Here is a 17,210-nt window from a genome sequence, read left to right as displayed (position 1 = left end):
GCACGTATAACTAGGTACGCCATTATGTCCCTTGGTACAAAGTATGAAAGGGGCTCTCAAACCTACAAATGGAGATCTACCATGGGCAGAATTCAAATCTCCATCTGGCAGTCTACAAGCCAGGTTTTCCAGTATTATATATACCTCAACCCAGCTGCTTGGCAAGAGTCCTAATGAAAGGAGTGAATTTAGCCAATATTTTCTCATCAAGGACTTAACTGTCCATAATACGGCTTTCCCTAGTAACCTCAGATCTATAGGAAATCATTCTTCATAAAATCTCCCTGGAGGATATAAAGTTACAACTGTTCCAAATCACAAATAAATATGTTAAAGACTGATAGAAATCATTTCTAAACACACACGAATGAATCACTAGGCAGAATGTGTCTAATCTTCTGAGGTTTCTACTCAATGGATAACTTGGTAATGCTCAGTAAATTCTGTATCCTACATTCTCTCCTAAAACAGATCCTAGATTTCTTTTTTCTTTTCTTTTTTTTTTTTTTTTTTTTTTTTTTTTTTTTTTTTTGCAGTACGCGGGCCTCTCACCGCTGTGGCCCCTCCCGCTGAGGAGCACAGGCTCAGGACGCGCAGGCTCAGCGGCCATGGCTCACGGGCCCAGCTGCTCCGCGGCACGTGGGATCTTCCCGGACCGGCGCACGAACCTGCGTCCCCTGCATCGGCAGGAAGACTCCCAACCACCGCGCCACCAGGGAAGTCCCCTAGATTTTTTTTTAATATTAGACATTTTCAGAATAGAATTAGTCAATAAAGTAAAGCTCAGAGAAACGTCTTACCTTCTTTGGTCACCAAGTCTGTCATTTAGGTGATTGAGAAACCGTCTACAATCCTTCAAAGTAAATAATGCAAACTTTTTTGTTAAAAAAAAAATCAAGATATTTAATTTAAATACTACCCTTTGCAGCATGTAGAGGCCAGTGTTCGCTACTACATTTCCAGGATCCAGTGACATCACAAGACTTCACAAAGATTCATTATTAATCACGATAACTAAAATAATACTTTGTGTCACAAAGAGGAGCCTCCAGACTCATGTTCTGAACCCCCAGCCATGAGACTTGCAGCTGAGGAATGCTTAGGTCTCCAACAGTTTTATGTGCAGGAACAAACAAGAGAAATACCTCTTACTGATGACCTGGATTGTAATATTTGACTAACCCACAGGGCATCCATCTCCCTGCCATCTCCCCAGCACAAGCCAACCACAAACCCATGAAACTTATCAATTTGGGGTTTATCCTGGTGTACTTAACCACTGTAGATTTTCCTTATCAGGAGTTCTCTAACCTGCTCCTTCCTGGAATCTCTCTCCCACTAAAGGTTCTAAGAATAAAGAATACGTTTATAGTTCTCCCAACCAACAGCGACCAGGGAGGCAGACTGTTACCCCCAATTTTCTAAAACCAAAGAGATACTGATCCAGACTTTTATCCCTTTTGTTAGCAAGGACTGTCTGTTGTAGTCAAACAGTCCTCACACTCCGTGTCTAGATTCAGCACTAAATGGACATTAATGTGAACTTTCATCTAAAAGCAGTTCCACTAAGAAGCTGATGGCTCTAGGGGGAAAGTAATTTGAGAAAGAGGATAATTACTTTTGTCTTATGTTCCCCTAATTTCCCTGCAGATGAGAGAATCACACAGCGGGGAAAGGAAACTAATACTGGAGTGTCTACAACATCTCAGGCACTTTTAGTTTTTCTCATTTAATTCCCACAATTCCGAAGTTGGTTTTATTCCCATTTTACAGGTAAGAACACTCAAGCTTCATGAGACAACTATCAGCTCCAAGGACATATTGCACAACACAGGGAATATAAAACCAGTATTTTATAATAACTATAAATGGAACTATAACCTCTAAAAATTGTGAATCACTATACTGTACACCTGTAACATACAACATGGTACATGAACTATATTTCAATTAAAATTTTTTTAAAAAACAATTAAAAAAACAAAAGTCAACTACTTTGCCAAAATGTATACATCACATCAGTCAGGGAGGTGGGACCCAAACCCAACTCATGATATCCCCATTTAGATCAAACTGCATCCTGGCTAAACAACTACTGCAGATCTGGCAACAGGCTTAAAGTCAAATTTAACATATTTCATAATATATTTGAAGGTTCGGATTTAATAAAATCCCAAGTGCTCAGCAGTTTTGACCAGAAAGGCTTTGTTCAACATGAGCACTGTTACTAATAATTTTAGCTTTTCCTACAGAATCACCCTCATTTAAGAACTTTTTTAAAGGAGAGGGAAAACATTTTAGCTATTTTAGGATAAAGGTGAGTATATAGCAAAGCCATAAACTACGTCTGTGCTACTTGAGGACACAATCACAGTGAGGCCGGGTTGCATGGAAGACACCGAAAACTATTGTTCTTCCAAACTGTGAAGGCTGGAGGGCTCACAACACAAGCTCCCCATAAAACTCCTCTGCTACCAGAGCACCCATGCCAGCTTCAGCCTCCTGTCATCATGCCAGCTACTCTCTGCAAGGCCGAAATGCACATTCTTTTCTTCTCCAACTCTCCCTACCCTTCAAGGTTTGTTGAAAACCACTTCCAGCTCCATGACCACTGTCTCTGACTGGATCCATCAAACTCACACAGCTCTGGCTCCAGGCTAAGTTTCCTGTAAAGATGTCCTAATTGTATGCTGGTAACTGGTCCACAAATATTCTGTTTCTATTACCCTCAAGTTATTTCACATAAGTGCGAAACAGGAAGTTTAAGAATGGCGACCTAATCACATTTAAGAAAAAAATCCTCCCCTGAGCCCAACATGCAGGAAGGCGCTGAAAGGATGCTTCATAAATATTGATTAAATGGAATTTTCATGACCAAGAATCTCACCGTCTCAAATTCTCGATCTTTAATTTCTTTGAAAGCCTCAGCAATGGTATCATCTTCAAACCACTGATGGACAAAGTTTTCCCTTGATTTTTTCATGGTCAGTCTACACAATGCTTCACAAAGAGCCACCTGCTGGTCATAATCTAGAGATTAAAAATACGGCAGACATGGATAATTCTGGGCACAAAGCAAAAGAAAAAATGAGTTCCACAGATCAGCATTTGCTCTAAGAAGGTCCATCTTAGAAGACTAGCATTGTGTCTTATAAGCAGAAAGACATATCCTGGAGCAATTATAATCATTTAAATTCATCTGTAAGAAATATTAGGGGGAAATCCAAATGATAGGTCAGTATATGACAAATTTTTTAAAAATGATATTTCTGCAACTTATATTTTAGATATATTAAAACATTCACCAAAAGCAACTTTGTCCAAGACTCACAGATAGGACAAACTAGTGGTTACCAGAGGGAAGGGGGGAGGGGCAAGATAGAAGTAGGGGAGTAAGAGGCACAAAGTATTAGGTATAAAATAAGCTACAAGGATATATTGTACAACATGGGGAATACAGCAAATATTTTATAATAACTGTAAATTGAGTATAACCTTTAAAAATTGTGAATCACTATATTGTACACCTGTAACTTATATAATATTATATATCAACTGTACCTCAATTATTTAAAAAGCAGCTTTATCCAGCCTTAAATACATCTATAAAAATAAAATCCTAAGAAACTGTATTTCACAGCAGATAAACAAAACTACACATATCGACATGTTTAGATTTCAAACAATTTTAAAGGTAAAAAGCAGGTTGCCGCTGGATAAGCAAACTTAAATTTGCAAAAACAATAATGTATGTTGCTTGTGAATACACAGAATAAAAGTACAAAAATATTCTTGGAAATGAAAAACAAATCCAAGTCAAAGGAATACCTCTACAAATGGCAAGGGGACTTGGATGGGGATCTGGACACAGGGGCTTTATCTGTAACTCTGATTTATTTTAAAAAGGATTTGAAGCAAATGTGGAAAAAGGATCAAATTTGACTACGCTCATTGGTGAGTAAAGGAATATTCATTAATTATTCTTTATGGTTTTAGCACGCTTAACTCTTTCATCATAAATTAAATATAAAGATCCTAACTTCTATTTTTAATTTGACCATAACTTATTCCCCATAGTTCCAAGATGCTCATAAAACCCCCAATGTCCAATATTTAACATTCTAACATTTAAAATTCTTAATACTTCTTACCACCCACAGTCAAGATTGTCCTTGCAAGGTCTTTCCTGAAACATTTAGATAAATTTCATTTTACTGAGATGAACATAAGTAAAACTCTACTATATTGGCATTAAAATTTTAATCCAAGATGTATATTTTTGAAAGTATTTCAAAGTCATTGTCAGAATTTCCTCAATGTCACAAATACGTTTTTTTGGAAAAATTGTCAAGTTTATATATTAATGACTTACATATACTTTTTACAAAGAAGCTAGAGCTACTATACATTCTGAGGTTCTATTTCTCCCTCTGTAAAGTGAATTATAATTTGATGATCTCTGAGGCTTCATCAAATGCTAAGATCCTGGAATTTTACAGTCACCTCACCAGCCTGTGAGGATGCATACCCTCTTTTTTTCTTTTTTTAAACATAGTTTGACACCTGGAAGAAATGATACAGTAGGTGCTGTGGGTCTTTCCTATAAGCTTTTGGAACTTATTTTAAAAACTGATAAATTTAAGTTAGAGATGAAATGGGATTAAGTTATCACATTATTGTAACTAACACAGACTCCCATATTGCATATTCACTTAAGAATTTCAGTTAAATGCTAACAAGTGTTGATGTTGATTTTTTAATATCTGAAATAACTCTCACGCTAAAGAATGGATTTAAGAAATCTTGTAGTAGTTCAGTTTCTCATAATAAATGGATTGATTTGTCACAATTAAATAGAAGCCTTAGAACAGCACCAACTGAGAGTTCTGCTTACTTTTATGTTTGCAGATTTTACATTTGACTTGAAGTGAAGAACACTCAGGAACTAGACTAGAACACTCAAACAGTAAGGCAGGACCACTGCATTAGTTTGAAGACTTAGGAGAAAACATCAGGTAGGCTTCTCTCCAGATCTAAATACACCACTAAGGGTAATGATTAACTAATCTATTCAATGAATATTTTGTAGGAAAAATTAAGAGAAAACACTGCATCCTGCAAAGACAAATTAAATGGACAAACATGATGAGCTCCATGCTCACCAATCACGTATTTCAGGTCTACACTATGATAAACTGGGTCACCCTGCCTCTTGCTAGTCATGGCTGCATGCCCCTCGAATGATGGTGTGCCACAGGGATGTCACCAATGCTGGTTGGTGGTCAGCACACAGTCACAGGTTTAGGTTCAGATTTCAAAACAGGGTGCTGGTATTGTTCTTCCCATGGTCACACACTACAACCTTCTCTCCAAATTTCTATGTCCCAGGAACTACATAATCGTGAGTGGGTCACCAAAAACCCCAAAACCCATCCCTTGAAAAGCAATACATGCCCTATTGGTATAGGTAATAGCTGGTAACCTTTAAGCATTTGCTCTCTACCAGGTAATGTGCTAATGGCATTCAATGGATTGCCTGACTCGACCTGTGCAATAACTCTACTGATCAGCGTTAACGTTGATTCCATTTTACAGATGAGCAGACTGAGGTGTAGTGAGCTAAGACTGTGCTCTAGAGGAGCAACCAGCATAAGTGGCCAAACTAGGATTTGAAGCCTGAGGTCTGGCACCACAGTCTGTACTCTTAACATTCTCCCATGAGTCACTAATCCGGCTCACATTCACAATGAAAAATAATCTATAGCCTGAGAAAGCATTTCACTGCACAAATTTGATGGGGGGAAGAAAAACAACAACCCCAAACACCCAAGGAGAACAAAGACTGAGGTGCCACAACCCGGAAAGATTTTGCCCTTACATCACCACCTAATTGGGCCAAGGTCACGTACATAAGACGACACGAGCCTTCCGACAAGACAAGTTGTTTTCTCTCTTCCCGAGGTACACCTTGCAAAATGCAGTTCAAGGTCTTCAGTGCCTGTTGGGAGTTGGGGAAGGTTTTCACAAGGAAGAAACAAAACGGAGACCTGGGCACAAGCTTCTCCACGGGGTCCAGGGAAACTGCTACCAGCACTATTTGCAACTCACCTCCTGCTGGATCAAATGATTTACACTCTCTTCTGTCACCAGAAATCCTAAGGTAAGTATGAAGGAACCCAACATCTGACTTTTCCCTGAAAGCAGAATTTTCAAAGAATCAAACTGATGCTAAAAAAGAATAAGGAAAGGACTCCTGCACAGCAGGAAGAGGCAAAGGCTGAACAGCCATGGGCAGTCAACATTTCAGAAATGATGTAGGCTGAGCAAGGGACAAATCACAGCCTGCTTCAAGATCTAGAAACCCCCAGGCCACAATCGATTTGCACGGCATAGATGCCCACTGAGGTAAACAGCAGCAGTACGTGCAAAGTGTGACTGTCTGTGATCACTGCATCTCAGGCAAAGCTACTTTTTTGTCCAGAATGAACAATGTGCAAGGGCAGCTCCTGTACATACTTTCCCACTGTTTCTGTGCATTTCTAACATTTGTGTATTTTACAGAAATAAAAATTTTATAACGGTCTTATGCTAACAGAAGCAAGAATTTTCGAGTAAAGCGTCGGTCTTTGTTAAATAGCTTAATCATAGAAACGTCAATGGCTGCTTATGTCAGAACGTAGTAACAAAACAAGGTATGTGGTAATGCTTTATGCTTATTAAACAATAAATTATTATTTCATTTATGCACATTGTGTTTAGATATGACAGCGGTAGTGTACACTTCAAAAACTCATGGTAAAGTCCTAACATTACTTTGATAAGTTCAGAGGTGCAATTTGTATATGTGAATTTTTTTTCTTTTAACCACACACTGCATACTTTTTAATCCCTATATAACTCATGAAATTATGGGAATGCAAATCAGGGGGTAGAAATTTTAAAAAGATCCCTCTTCAGTCCAAAAAAGCCCCACTGATACGGCTGAATGATTTCTGGAAACAAGAAACGTGGCCAGGGGCTGAGCCAAAAACTTGCCTGCCAGCTTAAACCTTGAGAGAGAGATTGTAACAGAGCCCAGGTGACCCAGGTGGACAGCAGGGGACCCTAGAGACATTTATGCACTCTGTTAACCAGCAAGTATCAGAGGTCATTCGACCTTTTCACTTAAAAAGTAGTAAAGAGAAACTAACAAATATAGCCCTATGAAAAAGGAAGAAGCATAATAAGTTAAGAGGGAGCAAAAAAGTGACTTTTTGAAAAATGCTTACTTCAGGAAATAAAAGATGATAGAAAAGCTGGGAAGCCAAATCAAAAGCATCTGGTTTATCATCTCAAAACTCAAAAGAATGTGAATTCTATGAAATAAAAAATTAGATTTGTAGGAGAAGGCAACAGTATAAGATGAACACAGAAGTAAATGAGAAAGAAATAAGTAATATGAAAATCTAAGCCATTCTAGATATTTCAATCTGAGAGAATTTAATACAGGGAATTAGTTACAAAAACATAGGTAGCCATTACCACCCCCTATACATCCCTGGAAAGCCACGGGCAGGAAGTGGTATTACCAGATCCCGGGAATGAAGGTCACCTAGCAAATGCTGTAGCCACAAATAAGCCACTCCCAGAGATAGCACCTCAGCAGAAGGGAGCGGGAGAAATGTCCTTCCTACCTCCAATTTCCTGTCATTGGCTAAACCTGGCAGGCAACCAGTTGGTTAAAAAGCCTAGGAAATTGTTCTATGCAAAGTAGAGAGAGAGGAAGGCAGAGAGAAATGAATCTGAGAGCAGAGGTAGATCACCACCACCCACGGGTTTCAAGGAAGCAAAGATGTGAGAAGAGCAGAACTGAAGTCCACAGTGGAAGCAATGAGAGCAGAATTAGTTAAAGCATCTGCTCCCAAGAAAAAAGTAGCAAAAAAAGAAGATGCAATGGATGAATAATAGATAATCTTAGAAAGAGAAGAGAATAGAAAGAGTAACTGTAATCATCCTTTCCCACCTCCTCTCTGATGTAACAAGTATGCTCTTGGGTGGGACTAACTTGCTGCAGGGCTGGATCCTCATTGGCTTAAACGATGCAGGGGCATCCCATTCATCTTTTCACAGTGATGGGTTCATTAAGGGGGTGGAGGTAGGGGGACACAAGCAGAGCCAAGCTAGGGCTTTCTTCTGCCGCTTGAGGAAAGTGAACGTTTTTCCCCCAGATGTGAACCAGGAAGCACGGCTCTGGTTGCTGGCCGCCATCTTGCAACCACCAAGGGAGACCAACTTGAGCTCAAACACAAGACTCGGAGGAGGCAGAAGAGAAAGAACTGCAGGAAACAGAGCCTAGCTACAGCCAAACTGCTCCTGAAACTTCCTGTCTCTGACTTTTTAGTTCCTTGAGCAAAGTAAGTCATCTTTAGCACTTAAGGCTGTTTGAACTAGATATCCTGTTACATATACTGAAAGCACTTTAACTCAGCAGTTTTCAGCTAGAGGTGATTTTTGCTCTCCTATGGCACTCTTGCAATATTTGGAGATGTTGTCCCACTGGGGGAGTAGTAGGGACTGCTACTGACGTCTAGTGGGTAAAGGCCAGGGATGCTGCTAAACATTCTATAATGTATAGGACAGCCCCCGCAAACAAAGTATCATCCAACCCGACCCAAATGCCAGTATTGCCAAAGTTGAGAAGCCCTGCTCTAACTGATAAAATTATCAAAGAATAAAATTTCCCAAGCTAAAGTAAGATCTGATTTCAAAACAACTCATGAAGAGCTACATAAAACAACATGTGTGCACGTGTGCTCACAACACTCAATATAAGACAGTGAAACAGTTTTGAGGGGAGACTCTGGACTCTGCAAAGCAAGAGTTATATTGGATAAAAGCCACAAGAACACTCTTAAATGATAAAAAGCACTGACCATGTTCCACCCACATACCCTAATAACCTCTTCAAAATGTATTACAGCAGATGGAGGCAAAGCAGAATAAAGAACTCAAGAATGAGAACATCAGGCCATAAACAAGTTGGTAGTGAGCCCTAAATAACTACTGTAAATAAGATTGCAATACAAGGCAAAGAGCAAATACTATTTACAAAGACATATATATATATATATATATATATATATATATAAAATACAGGACTAAAACCCTGGATTAAATTAAATCTGGGTAGAAAATGGAGGAGGAATAAAAACATGTTGAATTCCTTGCCAGACATAAAGAAGAAACAGGTGCTATCATTTTGGCACTCTCACGTTGATGTTGATAATTAAATTAAGAGTAGCAACCAGAAGAATAAAACTAGGACATACGCCATTCAAATCACTAGAGAGGAGCAAATAGTGAAAGAAAATATAATCCATATAGCAAAGCACAAAACAAAGGAATCATAAAAATGAAACACATACAGTAAGGTGAGGTCATGAGGGTGGGGCCCTCATAATGAGATTAGTGCCTTTACAGGATGCCAGAGAGCAGCTTACTCTCTACCCATGTGAAGACACAGCAAGAAGGTGGCTTTCTGCAAGCCAGGAACTGTGAGAAAATAAGTTTCTGTTGTTTAAGCCACTCAGCCCATAGTATTTTGTTATGGCAGCATGAGCTGACTAATACAGTCACCTAGAGCAGTGTTTCCTCCATTTGGGACAATGGAGTGATTGCAGGGACTATATGAACCTATTAAGTGGTCCAAGCAACAGCTATAGGCTCAACAGATCTCTCTCATCTGTATTTTTTTTCAAATATGCAGTGAACACACACTGTTGTAAATCAATCAAAGTTTATTTTTAAAAGTTACAAAATTCAAAGTAGTTTTTACCACTGGGTATTTTATCAACCAACTTTAGAGACAGGAGCTATCACTTATGAAGTCCAGAAAAAACTGACTTGCAAGTATTTGGATCCGCTGACTTAGATTATGGAGACCTCTTTTTAAAAATCAACCAAGCACCATGCACACTTAAGCTTCTAGTACTAAATGTCCTCAATTTACAAGATACCATCCACTGTAGAATGTAGTGTCAATTTAATAACAGCTTTTCAAAAGAAAAATAAAAAGATGGACAATTTTAAGATGGCCCCACAGTTTCATAATTCAAAGTGTTTGTTGGGTTACCTTTAACATGAGCCACACTGAACAACATCATCGCCCTAACCTCCAAATTATCTACCTTTTGAGCTCTTGAAAGACAGAGAAAGGCATGAGAATAGGCTCCAAGTTAAATCAGTAATAGCTAACTTTTGCTGTTTTGGAAGGACGGAAGTGGCTCTCCATCCCTGATTGGAGCTAAATGGCCAAACGGTGGCTGGAGCAGCTAAATAAAGACACACCGCAGGCAAATGAGACACACTTTCCAACAAAATTCATTTCAGCATCACAATCTGAATACCATAAGATGGCCAATTAATGCAAATATAATAGTTAAACCCACTTCACTTTTATATATCATTTAGATAAATATTCTTTTCTCTAAACAGGAATATTCTATTAATGAAAGGTATTAATATTCTATTAATAACAGCCAATTAGTAGCTAATAATACACTAGTAGCTAGTAGTAATAATACACTTACCTTTACTACTACTTCTGGAAATAATCTAATAAAAAGAAAGAAAAAAGTGAAGCTCATATTATTTTTAAAAAGCATTATAATCTATAACATTAATGTGTTAATGCTGATAATTCTCTAACAGGCAGGAGTTGACCTTAACTACAGTAGAAAAAAATTTAGAGAAATCCTATTTGACTTTCAATTACTTTATTAAAATCAGCCTATCACCTCCCATCAGGTGAATAATATATTTGAAAATAAATCACCTCATTTTTCTATAACATTGGTTATATACATTTGTTACTATTTCATATAATATTTCTAATAATAAAATATGAGAGCCTTTTAGTAAAACCCACATCTTAGAAAAACACAAGTTTTATGAACAGCTTGAAGATTCCTACAAATTACCAATGGTATCTGCTCAGTAAAGCATCCAACCTCATCCTTACCAAGGCTGTGTCAAAAAAGTCTTCTGTCACATTAATCAGATATGTGTCCGAGGCTAGGTCTGTCATGGTCAGAAATCCTGTTGTTCTTTCAAACCAGGAAACCATGTACACAAGAGAAGAAACACTGATGCAACCTCTATGACTGAATAGCTACTGCTCATTCAATAACATTTCACAACAGAGTTCTATAATTTTAAAGACCCTTTTCCATTTCACTTAGGCCTGGTTTTGAGGCCCCCATCTAGAACACTCCAGAATGGAATCAGACTGCTACAGAGTGGCAACAAGTTGTCAGATACCAGCAAGAACTGGAGACTTTGCCAGGATCATCAACACTAGAAAGGCTTGTAAAGGGGGCAGTGAGTGGTTAAGAGATAAATGAGCCTTGTCTACACAGGAGAAATTCCTGTTACCTGGGAGGCTGCAGAAAACAAGTCATCAAATATCAAAGGACGTGTGGATTTTAGAAAGTGCTCCAGAAGTATGCGAGTACAGTACACATGCCTCAGGCCTGGCCACCTTCCTTTTGTCAAAAGCTTCCAGCTAATTGGAGATTTTTTCCCCATAGGAACATATATCCAAGTTCATATTACATTGCTAGAACTGGTGTGATTTAAAATTAACTTACATAAACCTTCCTAGAACATACTTATTCAATAAAGCGAAGGCCATCTTTGGAACGTATTTCCCTTTAAAAAAAAAAAAAAAAAAAAAAAAAAAGAAAGAAAGAAAAAATCCTAGTTAGAAGTCATCAGTTGACCAAGAAGTTACTGACATGAGTTTGTGATGAGCAACTCTTATAGGAGTGGGGCCTTGGAAACTTTGTCCACTTTATAGCCAGGAACCCAAGGTACCAGCTGAAGACCATGGACAAACCCATCGGCTCTCCATCTTGGCTGCACGTTAGGAAAACGTGGGGAGCTTTGAAATGCCCTGATGCGTGGGACCCGTCGTGGATCCAGAAAATCAGAATCTCTGGTGATGGGACCCACGCAGTGCATCTCGTTAAAAGCTCTCCAGGTGATTCTAAGGTACAGCAAGGTTTGGAAGTCACTAGACAATGCTTCTTTTATCTCAAAACAGACAAATATTTGCATTTGATTGAATCATCCGCCTCCTGAAGCAAACCTTTCTCCAATAGCCCGAGGGAAGAAACGTCCCCCTACACAGCAAAACTCACCGCTAAGGTGACATTTTCTCCCTCCCTATGTTCATACTCAAAATTCTATGCTTTAAAATACATTTTTGTCATTATTCTATTTATGCCCCCAAATCCTGTCCCCCTCCTAGCCCACCAAAGTACACTGGCTGAGTATAGATTCAGAGAAGTGGGGAAAATGCCACATTACTTGATCAAGACTTGTACTAGGAGGTCACTCTGAAGCCATTTATGTGCCGTGATCATACATGGTAACCCATATACCAGCTGCCCTCACAGCTGCGTCATTACCAGAAGCCAGATGGTTACTGACAGATGCAATAGCTGTTTACTCATTAAGCATATGGTAAAGGACAAGTTAATCCTCCTGGATCTTCAAGTACAGGGGCCAAATATGCTCCTTTCTGTAGGAAATTCTTATTCTACGGAGAATAACTTCCCAGCACACTTAATGTTGAGCCTGCACACACAGTGGGCTTTAGAAGTGTAAAATCTAGTATCCCATCCACTTTGATAATATCAATCTATTCTCCTTGGCCAAAACCTACAGGAATTAATAGTACATGCTTTAGAATGTGTTTAAATTATGGCTATGGCATTTCCATCACCAGCTAGAATTCCAGTGGGATGTGGAAATTCCTATTTGGTTTCAAAGTTCCAGTGGAGACATGTGGTCTGACACTTTCAACCTTGGGATGGCATTCTTAAGCCTCAAAAGGAATTTCAGTTTGGAGCAGATCCCAATTCATCCCCCCAAATCAGCTTAAGGCTCCAAAGTACCCCTGGGACATCCCTGCCCCATTTCCTTTGGAGTTTTTGCTCTTTTCCTCAGCTTCCTGTTATATCTGCCTGAGTAAGTGTATCAGGGAGTTAGATGGGGCTAAATGAAATTATAATTCAAAATGAAATATACACGGCTTGCATAAATACAGCCCTGAGATTTATACTCCCACCCACCCGCTACCCTAGCCTCAAACACTTTTAAAGTTCCTGAGAGAAGTTAGGAAAGCCTGGAGTTTACTCTATCCCCCCCATGGAGGGGCAGCCCCATAATTAGAGGCATTTTAAAGTGAAAAAGGACAGAGACATTTCCTTTGCCCAACCTGATCTTGATAAACTTCAGGTACTAAAGTCCAGGGGGTAAATCAGAGATTTAATGGCAGCCAGATCACCCTTCTGCCCTCATGTTCTCACCAATAATCAATCACAGGGCTGCAAATCTTATCATGAAAAAAAGAGAAATGCAGCAAGAGACTTTGCAAACTCCGCTTTGCTTCCAGATGCCATTAGTAAGGCACGCGTGATGTTACCTCCTGATTAATTAAGAACAGGTCAGAATTGCGTAACTGGGGTGACTTAGAATAAGCAAAAAGTATTTTGGCATTTTTTTCAGACTCAGCTAGGATTTTAGAAAGTTGGGAAGTGGGCTGTGGCTAGGGGAAGTATTTGATAATTTATCCAGGTCCAATCTTGTTGATAAAGTTTATTAACATAGTAATGGGGGAGTGTGTAACAGTCCACTCTCTCCATCCTATATCTCCAAGTTAAATCCACTAATTAAAAACATTCTATTACCGCACTGGCTTGTCGAAGGGAGGTCTGTGTCCGACTTATTCCTGTACACTCCCCAAAGCGCCCTGCCCACCCCACACATCAGGAAACATATGTGGAACTTAATTTTTGATTGGATGTAGGCAACAAGCCCTGGTACCGATTCCTTTTCAAATCTGATTTCAAAGGAACATAAAATACCAAACTAGGCAACTGAATCCTCTCTAGTTAAACTTTAAGTTACCCAAATCCATACAAAATGAAAAGATGACACTTATCTTTGGGATCAGTCCCTGCTGAATTAGCAAAGGCTCGTCTTCTTTGAGGCCATCAATGAAGAATCGCTGAACACATTTCAGCAAGAGTGAAGCACACTGAAATTTATTTTTATCCAGCTCCTTGGGATTAGACCACACTAAGTTAAAAACCTTACATGTAGTTACACATTGGCATTCCGGTTACAAACCAAAATAACAACTCACTTGCCTTATTTATTGATCTGTCAAGATGGTGTAACAAAAGATTATTATATTTTTGAGGAACGTGGCGCTCTCTCTGTCGAAAATATTCTTTTATTTTCTGAAATCCTTCATCATGGAATGTATTAGTAATAAGTGACTGAAGCTGGAAAGTTGATAGTATGAAAATTACTATATTTCCCCAAGAACATTTATTTCACAGTAATATTTCTGTCGTTATCAATAATAATTCAGTGCAGAAATAGAAGGTAAATATAGAGAGTTATATCTTGAACAGTAATCATGCAGACAATGATTTTGTTGTCTTAAGACAGTAGTTGGCAAAATGTGGTTCCTGGACCACCAGCAGCATGGGCATCACCTGGGGACTTGTTAGGAGTCAAACTCTGGGAGCAGGGCCCATCAGGTGATTCTCATCATGCTAAACTTCGAGAACCGCTGACTTAAGGAAAACTACACCTGAATTACAGGTATCTGTGGTTCAAGACTTTATCCTCAGTAATGTGAGCTACTCTAAACACTATAAAATTCAAGCCTATCATCACTCATTAAGTTACATAAATGATCATAATAGAAGAAAATGAATTCAACAGTAATAATTAAAGTTAAAGGCAATTGATAAATATCCAAATTGCCATGATGAATGAAATTGAACTTTCCTGCCTGAAAGCTTGTTAAAACCTATTTCTAAGTGTGTATGTGTATATATATATTTGAATAACGGATACATTCTTAAATATCTGTGCTACAAAAGATATTTTTAAAATGCAGTCCAATTCTACAGGCTAAATTACAATATTCTTTTAATAAGGAGTCATTTTACTACATACAGCCTGAAATTCCACTTTTTCTTAGTATTGATTTAAATAATAAGACAGCATTTGAAATTAAACATTTAAACAGATTTAAGTTACCATATAGTAAGCTTTTTTGAGCCAAGTGGGTTAAGTGTTCTGCAGATGTTATTTAATCCTCACCACCAATCTAGCGGTTAGACTCTTTATCTGGGGATAATAATAGGCTGTATGAGATCACCCAGCTGAGATTCACACTCAGATTCTCTGACTCAGCAGTTCAGGCTTCTTCCTACTTAAAACTCTGCCTGGCTTCTCTATACTCAGAACAAATCCAAACCTTTGGCCTTGGTCTGCAAGGCTCTGCACGATTTGATCTCTGTCAGCTTCTCCTGCCTGCCTGCCCTGCTGAGTCCTAGAATAAGTCAAGCTCTTCGTTGCCTCAGGGCCTTTGCACTGGCTGTTCTATGCCTCGACTGCTTCTCCCCACCACTTACCATTCTGGCTCCTTGTCACCCCTCAGATCTCAGCTTCAGTATCATCTTTTCAAGTAGGTCTTCCAGGACCTAAAGTTAGTCAAGTGCCTCCCTCCCCCAGCAATTATTCTCCATCACAACACCCCGTTCCTTTTCTTCCTACTACCTTACTTTTGTTTCTAATCTGTCTCTGACTCGCTGCCAGGTTGAAAGCTCTATGAAAGAAAGAATTGTGTCTGTTTTGTTCAATACTGTCTACCTCCACCTAGAACAGTGCTAGGTACAAAATAGATTAGGATATTAGTAGGGTAATCAAAGGCAAAATTGACAAGACGTGGTGATAAACTGGATGTGAGAGATTAGGGAAGTAGGAGAAGAGGATTCTTCTGCCTCTTGTTGAGCAACTGGAGGAAAAAGTATGCTGACAGCCCAGGAAACAGAACTAGAGAGAGCACACAAAGAACACAAACTTGATCTTTACATAGAAAGCATCCTGTGCCATGCCGCTCCCATCCTTTTCCTGAACAGACTGCAAAGGAACTTCCTTCTCCTGTGTACAAAAAGAGATTTTTAAAAATTTTATTTCAAAGAAATGCATTAAGTTTTAAAATACAGGTTCGTATTGTTTTCCTGAACAAAGCTTTTTGTTCATTCATGCCACTGATTGTAGATCTAAGACACTACTTTAAAAAAACACCAAAAGCTTTATCCAACCTTCTTTAACACTGCCTCTGACAAATACAAACTATTACAAGAAGCAAACATCACTGTAATAAATGATCACAAAAAATAAATTTAAACTCTATAATGGCAACTATAAAAAAGACTTTGAATTAATGAGCAGTTTTTAGAATGAGAGCCTGTAAAATAAAGTTTTTCAGAGTGCGTTTCAAGCCCAGTCATGAGTTTAGGCTTTATGTTCCTGACTTATATGAATTTTAAATGTGACTCAGGGCTTCCCCTGGTGGCGCAGTGGTTGAGAGTCCACCTGCCGATGCAGGGAACACGGGTTCGTGCCCTGGTCCGGGAAGATCCCACATGCGGCGGAGCGGCTGGGCCCGTGAGCCATGGCCGCTGAGCCTGCGCGTCCGGAGCCTGTGCTCCGCAACGGAAGAGGCCACAACAATGAGAGGTCTGCGTACCGGAAAAAAAAAAAAAAAAGTGACTCTAGGACTTAAACCTGAAACTTCAAGGACTGAACAGCAACAACAAGAAAATTTACAAAACATTGAGTAATGGGTTGTTACACGTTTTCTTCAAGAAGTAATCCCTGGATCTACCAACCTCGTTTTCACAAACATGCTAAATAACAGCATCTCATCTGCTCACTTCATCCCAACAATCAAAGAATAATTTTAAAAAATTTTATTAACCTCTTCCAAAGAGGTTTAAAAAAAAAAAATCTAGCTTGGGCTAACGGTCCTATATGTACTTGACCACAATCCTTAAATGTCAGCATATTTTACAATAATATCATCATTATTATAAATATGAAAAACAGGATGAATTCAAAGACCAAAATCCAGACTTGTTTTTTTTTCCCACCAGCAGTGTATTCAGTAAAGTGAATGCTGAAAAGTAGGATCACTAACGGTACCAATCCACCTCCCAGCCCGCGACCCCAATCCCTGGGCGGCGGGTCCCAGCACTTGGGGTAGATCTGGGGCCCCGAGTGGGTTTACGTCATTGCACTTTCTACTCAGCGAGGGAGAAAAGGGGCTGGGAAAACATCCCAAGCAACTTAAAAAGAAT

At 39.0% G+C, this 17,210-nt stretch overlaps 1 protein-coding gene across 1 annotated transcript in view; it reads right to left on the bottom strand.

The window, feature by feature from the left end:
• Positions 1-15,987, bottom strand: part of SYCP2L (synaptonemal complex protein 2 like) — a 70,678-nt gene extending 54,691 nt beyond the window's left edge. The window contains exons 1-10 of the mRNA XM_007466416.1: positions 15,940-15,987; positions 14,196-14,333; positions 13,988-14,107; positions 11,000-11,104; positions 10,569-10,593; positions 6,109-6,194; positions 5,910-5,998; positions 4,152-4,186; positions 2,888-3,030; positions 801-853 (exon numbers count right to left, since the gene is read on the bottom strand). Of these exons, the coding sequence (XP_007466478.1) occupies positions 801-853; positions 2,888-3,030; positions 4,152-4,186; positions 5,910-5,998; positions 6,109-6,194; positions 10,569-10,593; positions 11,000-11,104; positions 13,988-14,107; positions 14,196-14,333; positions 15,940-15,960 (815 nt within the window). The 5' untranslated portion in view covers positions 15,961-15,987. The remainder of the gene's footprint in view (positions 1-800; positions 854-2,887; positions 3,031-4,151; positions 4,187-5,909; positions 5,999-6,108; positions 6,195-10,568; positions 10,594-10,999; positions 11,105-13,987; positions 14,108-14,195; positions 14,334-15,939) is intronic.
• Positions 15,988-17,210: the final 1,223 nt, after the last annotated feature.

This window comes from Lipotes vexillifer, unplaced genomic scaffold (assembly GCF_000442215.2).
Source record: "Lipotes vexillifer unplaced genomic scaffold, Lipotes_vexillifer_v1.1 scaffold444, whole genome shotgun sequence".
In the NCBI taxonomy this organism is placed as follows: domain Eukaryota; kingdom Metazoa; phylum Chordata; class Mammalia; order Artiodactyla; family Lipotidae; genus Lipotes; species Lipotes vexillifer.
This window is presented reverse-complemented; position numbering and strand designations above follow the sequence as displayed.